Genomic DNA, 17565 nt, shown 5'->3' on the forward strand with positions numbered 1-17565 from the left:
CACAGACTCTGCTGTTTTGCGAATCCGGTGCTTAAACAAATAGCTCTACACCTCTGGCCAAAATGTCCCTAAAATTAAGTCCGAGTTTGAAATATATCTCAAATGATGTATGCACTGCCATTTCCCCACATAAACATAACAGTCTGCACTGAAACGGTTGTCTCCTGTGCGCTCCACTTCCTACTTGGCGTACCGGTAACTTTTTAAGTATCTTGTGCGAACGAGAAAGTATATCGTGGGCACATATTTATAAAACGTGGCTTCGTTTTATTTAAATTGAGGCCACGAATTACATCTTGTGCGCACAAATTAATAAAACGTGGCCTCGTTTTATTTATGTTTCTCTTTATGAACCCTACAGGGCTCCGTACATGAGCTATACATGAAAAAATGTAGTTGGCGTGGCAAAAAAAGCATGTTAATATGTTGTCTAACATTGTGACATGGCTTGTTTTGGGTCACTTTTCAGGAAGCCTGATAGCCTGTTAGCTTTTTTGGAAAAAATAGGTTATGTGTCGTTTTCAATGTCTGACTCCTGAAATATGTCATTTCAAAAACAGATGAATAAGCAATTCTCATAAAATTAGGAAAGGTATCAAGCTCTTTAGAGTATTTTCTCTCATTTTGTATCTGTGTCATGACTCATACAAGACTCACCGCCAGATGTCCTTTTGTAAACTTTCTTTCAGGTAACCTTGGCTCCAAGCTAGTAGAGTATAAGGAAGAGATGTACATCACCTCAGACTGCGGGAAGACATGGAGACAGGTACATTCTGCCATTTCCTGCCTCTTCTTCTTTCCCTGTACTGTGGGTATTTGTTAATGACCAACTCTGCATGTTCCCTCTGCTATCATAAGACACACTGAGAGGATACAAATGTTAAAACAAATTGTTTTTACTCTTAAACTGTACAGCAAAGTATGACAGAAAATGAAAGAAAATGTTTTCGGTTCCAAACATTTTATGTTACTACTTTTAAGGTTTTCGAAGAGGAGCACCACATCCTGTACCTGGACCATGGTGGGGTCATTGTTGCCATCAAGGACACCTCCATTCCCCTCAAAATACTCAAGTAAGTAACATTATCTCTTAATTTGAAAAAACTGACCCATCAAAAGTCCATGAATCATTGCTAGGATACAAACTCCACTCCATTGTTACTGAACAGAGAAAGATCAGTCACTTCCCTAGTCCAGTCCTTTACCCTTCAAAATATTTCAAATCCCTTCCACAGACAATGTCATGCTCAGCAAGATGCTATCTCCTCGACCTTAATAAATAAGGATGAAATAATGAGAATCCATAGATAAGAGTAGCCAGAAAAAAGCATTTATCACAGCCCTACATCAAAGGACCTTTTAGACTGGCCTTCATCTGTCTCTGGGCGAAAGACCGCCGAGTGTTGTCCTTCACATTTTTCCCTCGCTCCCGCCGCGGCTAAATCAATAAGCCCAAAGCCTTTAGCAATGTGGCGGGAAAAATATTGCACAGAGATGTGGAAGTCTGAGAAAATGTTTTGTAAAATAAGTCTTAAAAGGGAATTAAGCGCAATTTCTACCATTTCACAAAAGGACTTTGAAGGTTTCACCACATCTGGAGATTTCTGTCCTCCATTTTGACATAATTCCTAGTCGTATTGGACTTTCATGACCCCCAATTGTTATTTTCTTCTTAACTGCTCATAATACAAATACAAGACTAAATTAATCATTATTCTCAAGCAAGAAAATATGGAACAGCATTGTTTTTCCTGAATTTTTAGCAATGATTTGCTCTATTTTTAGCACATTATTCTGTTAGATGGCTGCTTTAATTAGCTGTCTAACTGTTCTCCATTGTTCTACTGCAGCTCCATTTGTATACGGTTGTGCTATAAGACTTTTGTATAAGGGGATATGCTATTCCACTTGGACTCCATCAGACCTTTTTAGAGGTTTAATCATATTAGCATGTCATGCCCAATTTTTGATAGGGCTGCCAACTCTTGTGCAACTCAAGCATTTACACGTTCCACACACTCTCACGCCCCATGTCGGAAAAAAAGTAATATTTATGTTCATGTGCACAACAGCTCACTTATTATTTTGAATGAGCAGTTGACAAATCTGAAATGTGTGTGCAAATAATTTGACAGCAGGATAACAAATACGATCTGCAAAGCCTTTACCATAGCAACAAAGTATTTAGCAGCTTTGCTTGTAATCCTTCTTTCTGACTGCATGTTTACCAGCTGATAATCACATTGTACTCCTTGTTAGCACATCATCATCATCATCCTCACACAACCTTCAGTGCGAGCCACACACTGCTTGATTTTGAATTGATCCCTCATTGATTCCCATCATGCAGTAACATTTACTCAGCACTGCTGCCACTGTTGACTGCAGGAGTCAGTGAATAAAACAGGGCAGATGGCTTTATGTGTCTCAAACTCGTCATTTTGAGTTTTTATTTGTGTAAGATCAAATTCCACATACTGTAACAAAGGTTTTTTTTTCTATTATCAAATGGTACACTCTATTTAAAGTATATAATTTAGTTCATTTGTAACTAACAAGCTCCACTTCTAATGCACATTTGCTAACTACTATTGCTATTAGATTAAACCCACTTTAGCTAGCTAGCTTGCTAAATGTGCTAATGATAGCTCTATAGGATTAACGCTAGGTTAATACTGGAAGCTAATTTGCCAAGACATGCTAACGTTGCAGCTTATAGTGCATCAGAAAATCATATTGTTTAATTTGTTCCTTTTATTTGTGACACAATGTTCTAAAAACTCGCAAAAAGTGTTTTATGGTCTGTGGCAGATGATTCATATCCTGGGTGTGTATTGTTTTTATAGTCATTAATAACTTAAGTGCAAGGCTTTGAGAAACGATGATGTCTTTATTTGCAGGGACTTTAATCAATGTGGTGATGGTGAACATTGCTTGTTTCTCCACAGATTTAGCATCGATGAAGGGCGGACGTGGACTGTTCACAACTTCACCAGCACCTCTGTGTTCGTCGATGGACTCCTGAGCGAGCCAGGAGACGAAACCCTGGTTATGACGTGAGTCTCAAAATCAAAAAATTACTTTTGTTTCAGGACTTCAGTAATCTGAGTTCCCATTTCAATATGAGGACAAATTATAATATACTCAATGGAGAATTATCTGTGGAATCGCAAATTACTCACATTATAAAAGCCTTTTTCTTCCTCCTTTCAGCACTTCCTGCTCTTTGTTTGCTTCTAATGAGTTGTATAGAGGGTCAGAAAGAGCAAGCAGAAGCTGGCCTCACTCGTACATTTCCTGCAGTTTTCTCTCTCTTCCAGGAGGGTTGATTTCTGTTACTGCAGAGTTTGATGGAAGAGAGGAGCCTGTATGCCTCTGCCCTCCCTCCCTGTCTCATTTCTCCCCTCTAGCCCTCAGAAAAAGCGTATAAAAAGGAGCCTACTCAGTTAAACTTTTGGAGCACCCTGTTCAAGCCTGCCTCACACATTGAAAACCTCTGAGATGACACTTTAAAATTGGGGTCAGATCTAAGGACAGCTAAAGTATATTTCACGTCTGTTGTGAAATCAGGAACCAAACAGGCCTCCTGACAATGCTGTAACATTTGAATCGAGAGATTTTCCTGAATCTTTTCATAACTCAGGTGAAGCACAAAAGTCCGAATTCGCTTTCAGCAGCTTCTGAAAGAGTTTGTGTATTGGCTTCAAAAGATCCATCTCGTTGGAAATGTAGTTTCTCCCCTCTGTTTCACTCCCTTTCCCCCCCCCAATCTCTCCATCAGTAAGTTAGCTGGAGTGAGACTTGTCACATCATCTCAGGCTCCAGACCTTGGCGGAGAGATAAGAGGGGCTTCCAACTGTAATCTGCTGAGAAGGGCAAAGAGATGGCCACACACACACCAATATAGACACACAGACCGACACACTCACACCTACACCTGGCTCCGTCGAGATAGGTTTGGCGGCCAAAGAGGGGTGTTGAGGGCAGCTCATGTCTGACAGATTAGCCAGGGTCTATTTCCTTGCCAGTGAGTTTCGATTTTTGACTGCACCGCCTGCCATCCCATAATGATGTCTTTGAACAGTGACTTAGCACCAAGGACAGGTGGGGGAGCAGAGAATGTCAAGCACTCATACTAATGACAGCTGGTCAAATATCAAAGATGGGCTGATAGTCACATGCCGTTATAGTAAAGCGTCATGCCATCCTATTCTGATGCTGACAAATAATGTTCACTATAGTAATTCCCTCAACACACGGTTACAAACATGATGTCTTCCCTGCATTTACTCTAATAGACAAGTGCTCTCTTTGAAATGTCTTGCAAACACATGGTTATGTTTTCTCACTCTTAGCTCAGTGGAGGGACAAAAGGAAAACTTCTCCGACTGATTGGAGTGTTATTTGTTCATTAATAGGGCTTCTTTGTCTCTGTAGTGGCTACTCCAAACTGGAAAAAAGTGCTAACACACTCAGTAATAGAGATGATTTCAACACTGTGAAACTAACAGTGATTGCCCTTTTCAACCAGAAACATTAGCATTATTGACAACCTTTTATTATTTCACAAAACATTTGTGAAAGGCTTCATGTTTCCCTCTTTTTGTTGTCAAGTTTCATTCACCAACATTCTTACCAAATAGTAAAAGGAAGAACTTTAAACTTTGGTCGTACAATCAGCAGCCAAAACATAACCAATTTAGCCGTGTCAGTACTCATTCGAAAAGAGACTTCTACAAATGCTGATCTAGAAAGTGGTCAAAATGTGGTGTTTATGTTATTTAGTGGGTTATTTTTTATGATCAGGGGAAAACTGTTCCCCTGATAAACAGAAGAAACAACAATAAGTTAAGGGATTACAATGACAAGCCTTAGAGAGTCCTTAGTCGAGTAATGACTATGGCGAGTAGCAAAGTGTAGAAGCACAACAAATATGTCAGTTAGGTCAGTCTGCTTCACCGACACATCGACATTACCTATTTTATACTATAAAACACCTCCATCTAGTGGAGACGATGAGTGGCTGTAGGTTTGCTTCTGTCAGACTTTATAGTAACAAAGTTCTATTCATGAGTGTATTTATAATCCACATATAATGCTGAAAGCACCTTTAGGTTAGAAACATCTTCGCTGGAGCTTATTTTCACTACATCATACAAACCAGCTGTTTTTTCTCGCCTAGTCTTCTGAACATTTCATAACTCAAATGCAAGGATTTGGAGGTTCAGATTCCTTCAGATGACAAGACTAAGATTTATACATTTGAAAGTCTGAAGTGTATGAAGAGGAAGTGCGTTTGTCAGTTGAGGTTTAGTCGGCTAAGTGTGCACAGGAAATCTTCGACGGGTCTTTCTGGGAAATGCATTTGCTGTTAGATATTGTAAGATAAGTTAGAATGGCTGAAAGTTAGCTGTTAAGTAAATAACATCCAGGCAACAAAAAGAGACTTCTAAAACCAATCATGCTCCAACAGTTTGATTATTTTGTTGTGAATTGCCCTGCTCTCAAAGAGAAGGACTTATCTTCTTACCATTATGTGTCAGAAGAACTCTAGGTATCCAGCTGTGTACCCATTTTGGCTAATAACAACTAAAGCTGTGATTTGGCCCTTATCTCTGTATATTATGTGTTTTGCATCCCAAAGCCTAAGTGCTCAGGGGTCACATTGTTCCTCTGGTGTGTGTTTGCAGTGTGTTCGGCCACATCAGCTACAGGTCGGACTGGGAGTTGGTCAAAGTGGACTTCAGGCAGTCGTTCCCCCTTCAGTGCACTGAGTCTGACTACGAGTCCTGGCAACTAACAGACATGCAGGTAATGCACACACACAAATACAGTACCGGCATACAGAGTGTTACATGTGTTTCTTTTATTTGGAACCACATTTATATTTCTCCATGGTCTTATTCAGGGAGAGAAGTGCATTATGGGCCAGGAGCGGAGTTTCAGGAAAAGGAAGGACACATCGTTCTGTATCAAAGGAAAAAGCTACACCTCAGCTCTCAACACTAAACCCTGTCAATGCAACGAGAAAGACTTCAGCTGGTGAGTGCTTCAGGATGTAGAAAGAAAACTGATTTTAGCACATTTGTATTATGTGTTCTCGAATACAGCACAAAGCCAAAGCCAGGCTATGCTACATGACATCTCTGAAAATATTACAAACAGGCAAAGAGTGCTTCTGTGGTAATATTGCAGGACAATGTGTTTACTCATACTTGCTATGTTTCATAACTGTAACTTTGGTGTGTGTTTGTAGTGACTACGGTTTTGAACGCTCCCAAACGGAAGGCAGTCGCTGCTTCGCTGACTTCTGGCACAATCCAGATTCACCACCAGAGGACTGCCATTTAGGACAAACCTACGAGTCAAGCACTGGGTCTGTACAACTGCACAAACACATTCACACACCCACGTATATTTGGGTTTAAATGAACATAAATACGTATATATATACATTTATAAAACGGACAAGTCAAATCAAGCAATCTGATTGGTTATTAGCCGTGATATACTGAGCGTATACCACGGGTAGAATTGTAAGTTACTTTTCACAACAAGTCAGTATCCCTCCGCGTCTGAGAAAAACAGTATACCGTTGGGCTGAAAAGCAAACTGCCTACTGGAACAAGAAAGCAGCGGAGAAGTAACGGGGCAGAAGCTGGGCAGAAGCCCTCCTTTTTGACGCAGCGGTCCAGACATAGACATCAAATGGCAAAACATATTCAGTGTGCAGTTCCTTTGGCATTAGGGCAGGGATATCTAGATACTTTTGAAGGTTTAACATAATGAATTGTGCTACTTTTAAAGCAAGCAACGATGTTTTCAAATCTGTAATCAAAGAGGTCCGCAAAAACGCTTTCGACCAATCAGATTGCTTGATTTGACTTGTCAGTTTTATAAATATATTTAAATTTCTTCCGTTACGAAACAAACTTACAAAGCATAAAATGGAAACATTTAAGATTAACTTCGACCTCCGGGGGGGGGTCTTACTATAGTATGTAGGAGTGGATTGAGCAGTGATATCTCCAGAAAAAAAAGCACTTAAACTACGACATGCAGAGCTACGTGAAGAGCAGGTAGACCAACTGGAAAAGTACCACCATTCAAAAGCTTTCTGATGCGGGTCTTGAAACAAAGCAGAGAAATTATGACCGTTAGTGGCCACAGGTGCGAAAGCTCTCTCCAGAGCTACTGGAAGCCCAATCTCGGGGACCGGAGAAAGTGGAGCAATATTCTCGCCACGCCAAGCAACAGCCTCGAACAACCTCAACCTATACAAGTAACCACGTAAGCCATGCTACTGATGCTGGACAGTATTTCAGTGGCTGCACAATAAACAGCAACATACACATTCATGTAAATAAACAGCCAAATAATGGATCAACGCTCTCTGTCTAATATGTTCGCTTGCTGTTAGTGTTGTTGCATAGCAACCACCTTGCACTATGTTTTGTGCAGAAGGCAACGGAGGGACTATTTTATTTTGAACATCATTATTTAGTAATAAAAACTATTTAAATTAGAGTGTGTATTTTTCTTTCATATTGCCACACTTGGTAACCGTTTTATAAAAGCAATAGCTCACTTCAGCCCGTGATATATGCTCATTATATCACAGCTAAGGGGGTTGTCGACCCTCCGCTTCGCGTCGGGCCGAACCACGCCCCTTAGCTGTGATATAATGAGCATATACCACGGCCTGTCGTGAGCTATTGCTTAAGTATACATGCATATACACATGGAAAACTGCGATTTACATTAATATGTTGTACCAGTGTACAGAAGAGGCAATTTAACACAACATGGATCGATAAAGTCTAATATTTTCATACATTTATATTGTAATGTTTTTATATTTAGGGTCTTTAATGTTGTTTGTTCTCTAATTAGTTTAGCTTTGCAGGAAACAGGGGGATACAGATAGCCTGTTGGTCACAAAAATCGTTACAGATCTTATCTAAACCTAAAAAAAAACATTCACTTATAGGCGTACACTGCATACACCTCCTTTCTCTTACATTTTTACTTTTCTCTGCTGTGTTTCAGCTACAGGAAGGTCATTTCCAACATTTGTGAAGGAGGGCTGAACAAGCAGCAGAGCGCCAAACAGCACAACTGCCCTCTGCTGCCCCCTAAAGGACTACAAGTCAGTATCAAAGGGCAGATGTTGGCCGTGGCGCCTGGGGATGACATCACATTCATTGTCCACCAGGAACAGGTAGGATGAAAGTGGTTTTCTTGTTGTATTTTTTGAAAAAGCTTGCCGGCAGGCATGTCTGAAGCTCGACCACCAACCAATCATATGAATCTCCCGCCCCTGACACACAAGCAGCTGTTTGATTGGCTAGAGCTTGTACTGGCAGATGATTTGATTGGCTGACGCTTCCACCGAAAGCTTCAGAAGATTCAAAAGTTGAACATTGCTCAACTTTTGAAGCCTGAGATGCCTGGAAATCTCTGCTTTGCTTCCCACAATGCAGTTCGGCGAAAAGTGAGGGAAAGTGACGTCACCCCATTCAAAGTGAATGGGCAGAAGCGTTGGAAGATTTTTTCAAAGCTGCTGTGTGGAAGGCCGTTACTGTCTTTCAATTAGAATTCACTGAAGATCCTTGTTTCCTCCAACCAGGGTGACACCAGCCGTACCAAGTACCAGGTGGACCTCGGTGATGGGGTCCGAGCCATCTACCAAAACCTGACGGTGACAGATGAGCCCATCCAGCATCGCTATGAAAACCCTGGCGTTTACAAGGTCACAGTGAAGGCCGAGAATATGGCAGGGCACGATGAGGCTACCATGTACATCCAGGTTGCAGGTAAGCCTTCCAGACATTGAATGATATTAATGGACCACTCTGCAGATTTCTATTTTAGAAGGTAGTCTTTAAAGGGCAAGTCTAAGCCGGTCTTAATGGGAAGTCCTAGTAAAGTCTGAAGGGGTTAGACGGCAAAATTCCAGTCTCAACTTTTTTCGTGCCTTGTGTAACAGAATTGATGTGAGAGCTTGAATTATATGTTCAGCTTTGTATTCTTATAAATGATGTTTTCTTCTCTTCCAGCCCCTCTGCAGAAAGTGCACCTGGAAGTGGTTCCCATCACTGGGAGAAACCACGAGGTGAATCTGACAGCCATAGTTCTTCCAATTGAAGCCAACCTGTCCGTCTTCAACTGGTGGATCGGAGAAAACCTGCAGGTAAAGGACACACTACAAACTCCATCTTATACCATCCATTACCATAAAATTTTTTATTTTTCTTACAAATTAGTTTCCTTTAATGCTACATTCCTAAGTACATTTTCACGGCAACTTCTATCATGTCAAAGAAGCCATTATTTGATCCCAGACTTCTCAGACACTCAGTGTTTACACAGTTGACCAATCTGACAGCCAAACTGTTGACTTTCTCCCGTAGCCCAAGCTGACTCTGCAGAACAGCCTCCTGACTCACTTCCCAGAGACAGGAGAGTTTTCAGTCACCGTCCAGGCGTCTAATGGCCGCTCGATGGTGCAGGATACCAGAACTGTGCGAGTCTACGGTAAAAATGACATTTCAAATCACCTCAGTTTTTTAAATGCAGAAGCAAATATCAACTGAATATAGGAAAAAACAGATATTTTTGTCAAGGTAAATTATTCTCTCCACATTTCATCCACTCATTGGATGTGATAGTAAATAAAACAGATCAAATACAGTGCCTTTCCACATCTGTACTTTCTGTTGTATTTGCTGTTTCATCTTCAGTAGTCAACATGTAATGTATGTGGCTCATTTTAAGCTGCTGATGAGTTTGGAATGATGACTGTGGTGGTTGCTAACTACTCCTGCTGTTCTACCCGATCCCAGATCATTTCCAGGTCATCCCTCTGAGTTTCAGCACAAACCTGGACCGCTTCAACCCAAACATCCCGGAGTGGAGAGAGGACATTGGCCAGGTTGTCACCAAAATAATCACAAAGGTAAATTAACATTGATGCTTTTGTTATTCCTTAGAAATTGGTATGCTAACTGACTAACCTGGTAAGTCCTGTTTTGTAATTCAGCTTGTTCCTCTATAGGCAATACTAATAGTGAGTCACTGTAGCGCCAGTCTGACCACATTCCCTAATACAGGCATGATCCATGATCTTTAGCTGCTAAATGCTTCTCTAACTTAGCCAGTGAGGCTCTAACATGATCTGTTTTGTAGTGCTGTGTAGTGTGCAGTAGGTATATCAAAAGCTTTTTCACTTGAACAGGCAAGACTGAGTTCATGAAAGCAGTTTCCTGGCCACAAAACCAAAACGATGAGCTTAAATAAGCTGTAGAACTATGTAGAGCCAAGGATTTGCAGAGTTATGGATTCTGTTCAATACTAATGAGCCGTATATATAAATATAAACAGAATATGGAATGACTGACCTTTAGCTATCTGACCTCAGAACACAGGTGTCCCTCTGGACTCCCTGGTTACCGTGGTGAACCCAGGCCTCCCCACCACTGCTGACCTGTACGTCCTCCCACTGGACAGCACACCTACCAAGAGGAGCATTTTTGTAGATAAGGTAATATCCCATTTCATGCATAGAAAAGCATATCAGCTTTAACAAAACATTTCAATATGAGGCATATGATTTTAATATAAGTACAGTCCTTATGGTGTGAATATTGATTTGTTGCTCGACTTGTATTAATCTGCTTTGATTTGGTTGTTCACTTCAGTCCAAAATATAGCCTTTGTTTGATTTCATATTGTCTTGTGTTCAGCGTATTCCCGCAATCATACAGGCCTTCAACAGCAACAATGTCAGCTTCGTGGTGCGAGGAGGTCTTAAAGTGCTGGTGATGCTAGCTGACCCAAACGCAGGTATTGTATATTTAAATGCTATTTGCATCACCTTCTATATCGTCTGCTCTATATGACTACCGTTCATGAGGTTTTTATTGATAATTACATGTTATTGATTTTGTCCAAGGGCTAGGGCTAAATGCTAATGACTCAACAACTACAGAAGCAAAGACTGGTGCGTTCATGAACTCTACACCTGCGGCTTTACCTCAAAGCGCTCTAATTCATGTGCCTTTTCCTTTCCTGGTTTCCTAAAAATTCCAAATCCAGTTTGAGTCTGTCTGTACTGTACTGTGCTTTTTCAGTCACCCGGGGCCTCATTTATAAACGGTGCGTACGCTCAAAAGATGGCGTACGCCAGTTTCTAAGCAATCTTTGCGATTTATAAAAAACAAAGTTGACGGGAAAATGTGTGATCCTCCACGCAAACTCTGAACTACGCGTACAAACTAAGCACAAAAACGGGAAGGACGAGAAACTGCGACACCGTTGGCAGAAGGAAGAGAAATATGTGAAAATAATACAATAAATAAAATGTTACCTCATGTATCATATATGAATAATTCATTTGCATTGATTGATTAAAGCCAATCTTAAAATGATTAAACAAACGCCTCAGTACACACAAAAACCTAACTTGGAGAAATAAATATATACGGATATGTTGTTGAAAACCACCTCGAATATGTTGTCTTAACGTTATGACATAAATGATCCTGTCCCGTCCCGTCCCCGGTACAAACACGCTAACACACTGCCTGAGGAAGGATATGTATATTTTGTCATTAACTTTTTTCAGACCACTTATTTATTTATTTTGGTGACGATCCGACCTCCATGCTGCTACTCTGGTTCAAACTGGATCCACCAAACAATATGATTTGTCTCCGACTCCCCAAAAGAACCAAAATCTGACACGGTGTGAGATGTCTTTTTTAGCTGTTCTGTCGTCATTTCCTGCGATCTTCTTCATGCAGTCAGTCAAAATGAATATTCCTACGGGGCGTTTCTTTTACTATTTATAGACAAATATGGGCGTTACGTGAAGCCCGCAAAAGCTGCATCGCATTTCAAGTTGATTGTGATTTATAAAGGGAAACCGGCGTAGGACGTGCCGCACGCAAGTCCTACGCCGGTACGCAGTGTTTTATGAATTGGAAAATGTCTGTGCGTATTTATTTGCTTTGTCCTACGTAAGCAACCTTCCCACGGGAATCCTATGCAAGGCTTTATAAATGAGGCCCCTGATCATCCTTTGAGCTGAGTTGAGAATGGTCTAACGGTGCGCTCTACAAAAAAACATAAGAAACGCTATTTCATTTGGATGTTTTCTTCCTACCAATTCTGTCCCTTTGCTCCTGCAGTTATTGCCTAAAGAGCTTCTTCCATTTCTTTTGGGATTTCTATAGCAAATATTAACCAGAATTATTTCTTACTGCAACACAGTATTTAACTATTTATCTGTGTAAACATCACCGCAGGCTACCGTGGAGCCGCTGGAGGTCCGGGTGTTTGGGCTCTAGCAGCCATCTTCCTAATCGGCATGATCGCCACCGGCTCCTTCATCCTCTACAAGTTCAAAAGGTGAGCCATGTTTTGTGTTGGGAACTGGTAGGAGCAGTTCTGGTTATAAGCTATATATATATATTATTAATATCTACTGTATATCGGTACAATCATTCATAGGTATTGATAATGATGGGGCATCAAAATGAGGTAGTTGCAGTATCCTTAAAAGTAAGTGCCAATACATGATTGATTATGAAGAATAATATAATTTAATTGACACTGAATTACCTCAAGGGATAGCACCATGAAATCTTATTACTAATTAATGTAAGTGATATTCAAAAACTGTCTAAAATTGGAAATGATCAACTCTGAACTCTGATTAATAATTAAATTACTTAATACAACGAAAATATTGAGGGATTTGGAGTTATTTGCATGGAAGACACCCTAACCATAACAGTAAACACATGTTTATACGAAAAGCATTTATTTAAGACTTATTAAAGGCAAACAAATAATATGAATCAAACTAAACGAAGGAAAGCAAAATAAAGTATGTAATTGTGCATGGCTGCGTAACTTTTGTGGGTGTGTGTCTTTCTTTTTCCAGCCCACTACGTACCACATAGCATGAGCATGCATTTCTAGGTCACCACAGGAGTCACTTTGAGAGCAGCTTTTGAGATCCACTGTGCACACTATGTAAACTGAGCTTCTTGAACATGTAGGATATACCGTATGTGAGTTCAATTACTTGTAAAAGATGGTTCGTGAAACAGTACTGTTAAACAAACGTGACCACCTACCAATGTCATTGGATTTGAGGAAGAGGATGTCTTCTGCTAGGCTGGAGGACGTACTGAGGCAGAGGGAGAAACATTGTTGGGCTTCCATCGCAGGCTCGTTTCTCCCTGATCCGATTACACTTCTCCAAAACAGTAGGATTTAAATGAAGTTCAGGCTAATGTGATTGAGATCATGGAGATTATTGTGGATAAGGAGCAACATGTCTCAGAGGACCAGCGGATGATCACTAAAGGCCCCTTTCAAAAGCCTGTTTTGTTTCATCATTGCATTTTTCGCAATAACACTTTATTTCATGTCATTTCGCTCACACTTAATCATATTGTTAGCAGTTATAGCTCCTCCTATCAGCATGACAACGTCTCATCACCTTCCCAAACACAAACGTCCCCCAAAAAGTCACTTGAATTAGAACATGCAGTGCGAAACTACAGCCCCATCTTATGAAAACAACAATTTTCCAAAGTCCTTGGCTTAGGACTGAGGATGCTTATCCCCCACTTTTTTTCAGGAAGCTCCCGGGCAACCGCAATGTCTACGCGCAGATGCGCAATGAGAAGGAGCAGGAGATGACCAGCCCTGTCAATCACAGCGAGGACACCCAGCACATCATCCAGGGGGAGGAGTTCATCGACGACGACCTAGACTCGCAGACTCTAGGTAACGCAGGAGGTAGCCCCGCCTTCCGTTCGCTTATAAGGACTACCACTAACCACTGCTACTAAAACCCAAGCCACTAACACCAGCAGCTAACACACAACAAGGTACAGGACTCTCCCCTTTTGTATCCTTTTATTGGTACAGCTAAAAGCCTTTTGGGTTTTAAACTCATATTTAAATATTTCAAACTTTTGCAAATGTTACTCCCAAGGCACTATATGGTCATCATCTGCATTTTGAAGAACATTCATAGGTATTGTAACAATATGTGATATCATGTGATTGTTTCATATCCATGCGTAATACCCAAAACAGGAGATCCTGTCACTAAATGGGCTGAATATATTTGTCATTCCTTTCATTCAGAACGCTTTGAAACTGATGGCAGCTTGGTCAAATTGAAATGTATTTCATAACGAACTCATAACTGTATAAATTATTCAATTATGAACATTTCTAATTTCATATGCAAGTATATATGCAACTAAATGTTTTCAAGTATGCAAAAACGTTTATTCGTATTGATATTCAATATTTCTCTATATGGCATTTTTACTGATGGAGGCAAGTGAAAACAACTTTTTACTGTTGATGTCAAAGGCCCTCAGTCTGTCATAGTGGAAATGGTTTGCACTTTGTATTCTTCAGCATTGCTCATCTGTTTGTCTGTGTCGTGTTTCTTCTCCTCTTGTGTTGCTAGGTAACCATTCCGGTGTGGTCCTGAGCATCAACTCCAGAGAACTACATAGTTACCTGACCAGCTGATAGCTGCCATGGTAAAATGCTAATGAGCAAGCATAGCTTAGCTGGCTAACGAACACAGGGACTCCACTCAGCCTTCCTCCTTTCCCTCCGCTTCTTCTTGGGACACTGCATCTCTGCACAACTCCTGCTTTGGATGTAATTCTGTTGGGTTCCTTGTGTTTTATTTTTGTTTGGGAGTGGTGGTGGTGGGACGGTGGTGGTCACCGCAAAGGACACTTGCTCAGTTGTGTTTATGAGAATCTGTGTGTATGTTATCTCTCACTTGGTAGACACTCAAATCAAGCCACATGACTCACTGCACTGGTTTCCATTACCAAGAGCCACTGTAGGTAAAGTGGCCAAAGACAGATTTTATAAAATGATTTCCCAAGCATTAGGATAGTAAAATCTATCATAAAAAACGTTAAAAAAAAAGACTCTTCCCACCTCGTTGTTCTCCCTCTTTCTTTACCACACATGATAGAAACTCTCTCTTCACAGGCAATAATGGTCTCCCGACGGAATGTAGGATATGATAAGCCCTTGTACGTTTGCATATGAGGAGTGTAAGTATGCAAACACAAGAGGGCAGTGTTGCACTTTTTTAAATTCCTACTCACAGGAGACAGAGCATTAACAGTTTTCCCAGATCCCACTTCATCCAAATAAATGTTTTCCCATTTGTAACTCAGATATTAAGTTGTGTGTGGTGTTTTAAATCAGCACTACCTTTTTAGGAGCTCAACGTCTGTCCCATGGTGCCTAAAATGGCAGATATTTATCTGCTCAGTGACACTACCCGTTGTCAAGTTTTATTTATTTCCCCCACACACTCTTTCTGGGTATGTTAAAGCGGACTTTTCACCCTGGAGTCAAACGCCACCATGGAAGGAAGGTGTAGTTGATGTATTTTACTGTATCAGCCTATATTAGGCATAGCCCGATGTTCAATTATGTCTCCTTAAAGGTTTGGTTTGTTGTAAATGTAAATATGTAAATATGAAGAATCTCCACTTTGTACATATTCCCTTTGACATGTGTGCGAGTGTTTTACACTACTACCAAAATACACAATTTTTGCAGCAAATCCTCACTGAGTTTACTAAATTTGAAAAATGCTCACCGTATCCAATTTCCTCAACGCCATTGCCTGCTTCACATGTATCCATTTTCAACTCGTTCAGTATAATCTCATGAGCAAGATAATTCGATGATCTTCATCGTTAACTGGAGAAAAAGTCCTCATCTTATAAAGATACTCACAACTACACAGTCACAACTATGTACATGGATATTTTTGATACACTAAGTTTTTCTCAATATGTGTACACACTGGTTATTTTTTCTGTTGCCTTTTGCTGAAGTTTTTTGTTTGTTTGTTTGCACTAATGATGTAAGAAGTGCTGCCAAAATGTACTGCACAGCATCTGTCTACAGACTCAAGTGAAAGGCCCCGACAGACTTACAGTGCTACCATTACCACCAAGACCACCCTTTGGTTCGCCTTGTCTTTGATACAAACAGCAGTTAACGTTCACTTGTTCTCATTTACACCTTAATTCATCTTTTGTACATATTCTGCTCATGTTCAACTTGTTCTTAGTTCTCTAGTGATGTGTCGTCATGTATCAGTGCCCTTAACCTTAACAAAGGGGTAATTAGGAATTATGATATTCCAATATATTAGTGAAAGTTTCACACCTGATGGCACGACCATGCAATTTTGACCACACTGGTTTTCTTATGTTATTTTTCTCTTTCTGATGGGCTTGTTTGATCTTTTAATTTTGGCTATTAAAACAATTGTGTGTCCTAATCAGGAAGCCTAATGCACTGAACCTGCATCCTGAAATAAATCACTCCCATAACTTGTATGTCGGTTTGCATTATCATATTGGTGTGTATACGTTTAAGTTATGAACACATCCTAATTATTTTTACAGTTTTTGGTTGAGTGTTGATAGTACCCGGCCTGGTACCTTATTACTTAAGGGAAGTAGCACAGTCAGGCACTCTACACTTTGGTAACAAGTTAAAACACAAAGTTAATACAATCACTAAAAATATGCAACAATGAGGAACTGGAAATGGTGATCTGTAAAACAAAATATATGTACTGTATAACATAGCAAGACATATCAACAGGTTAAAGCAGTACAGAAAGACAAGGGACTTTGTCTTTATGGTAATGTGTTGCACGCTCCATTACTGAGCATTGGCACCAGTGAGACACCAACGTGCCTCATCGTGCTACATGCTTTGGTTGTCACCCTCTCTCCTGAGGGTGGTGTTCGTCACTGCTGTCTTATGAGTCAGGCTAAGGATTGGCAATCATAGTTTTGCAGTGCGTGAATAAACTTGTCAAATATTCTCTCCATTTTTTAAGAGCTGCCCTTTCTAATTAACAACAAACCAATCACTGATCAGTCAATCAATCAATGTTTATTTATATAGCCCAATATCACACATTTTACATTTGTCTGAGTGGTGCTACAACCCGGCTCCTGGGCTGCAAGAGAAAACTGGGAGGCGAGGAGAGACGAGGGGTATGAATATAGAATAGTTTATTCATAATAAGAAAGTAATGGAACCAGCAACACGGAGAGAGTGCCCCAACGGAGTGAGACGTATCCGGCTGGGCTCTTCTTGAATGCTTCCGGCAAGTGTAGCTCATCAGGCAGATGCAGCTGGAACCTGCAATCACACACAAAACAGACACGAACAGACGGCACCCCACGTGGTGTGGAGGGGTCGTCACACTTCCCCCCCATAAAGAAAGGAGTTCCACTAAGAACACCGTCAACTACCCAACAGGACCCTCTTCTCACCAAAACAATACGGCTACATTAGCCTTCAAAACTCCAGACTGACATCTATACTCCTTGTTGTACCAGCCAACAAACCTTCCCCTGCCCACTCAGCAACTCCAGTGCCTGAAGAAGCAATTGAATAGGGACAGAGTAGACCTAAAAGACCAGAGCAAACAGCATAGTACCTTCAGGCAAACCCAAACAAACT

General features: G+C 40.6%; 1 protein-coding gene across 18 annotated transcripts in view; it reads left to right on the top strand.

Moving 5' to 3' along the window:
• Nucleotides 1-16421, top strand: part of sorcs2 (sortilin-related VPS10 domain containing receptor 2) — a 237142-nt gene extending 220721 nt beyond the window's left edge. For 4 of the 18 annotated variants that reach the window (XM_079671560.1, XM_079671574.1, XM_079671566.1 and 1 more), the window contains 17 exons: nucleotides 690-766; nucleotides 982-1073; nucleotides 2949-3056; nucleotides 5691-5811; nucleotides 5909-6042; nucleotides 6257-6376; nucleotides 8050-8221; nucleotides 8630-8816; nucleotides 9060-9193; nucleotides 9414-9537; nucleotides 9846-9958; nucleotides 10421-10543; nucleotides 10746-10845; nucleotides 10955-11002; nucleotides 12309-12411; nucleotides 13610-13815; nucleotides 14504-16421. In XM_079671560.1, coding sequence (XP_079527686.1) covers nucleotides 690-766; nucleotides 982-1073; nucleotides 2949-3056; nucleotides 5691-5811; nucleotides 5909-6042; nucleotides 6257-6376; nucleotides 8050-8221; nucleotides 8630-8816; nucleotides 9060-9193; nucleotides 9414-9537; nucleotides 9846-9958; nucleotides 10421-10543; nucleotides 10746-10845; nucleotides 10955-11002; nucleotides 12309-12411; nucleotides 13610-13815; nucleotides 14504-14568 — 2027 coding nt within the window. In that variant the 3' untranslated portion in view covers nucleotides 14569-16421. Of the gene's footprint in view, nucleotides 1-689; nucleotides 767-981; nucleotides 1074-2948; nucleotides 3057-5690; nucleotides 5812-5908; nucleotides 6043-6256; nucleotides 6377-8049; nucleotides 8222-8629; nucleotides 8817-9059; nucleotides 9194-9413; nucleotides 9538-9845; nucleotides 9959-10420; nucleotides 10544-10745; nucleotides 10846-10954; nucleotides 11003-12308; nucleotides 12412-13609; nucleotides 13908-14503 lie in introns of all 18 variants that reach the window. The other 14 variants (XM_079671571.1, XM_079671561.1, XM_079671570.1 and 11 more) reach the window with 8 other exon arrangements.
• Nucleotides 16422-17565: the final 1144 nt, after the last annotated feature.

This window comes from Notothenia rossii (genome assembly GCF_949606895.1).
Source record: "Notothenia rossii genome assembly, chromosome: 3".
In the NCBI taxonomy this organism is placed as follows: Eukaryota; Metazoa; Chordata; class Actinopteri; order Perciformes; family Nototheniidae; genus Notothenia; species Notothenia rossii.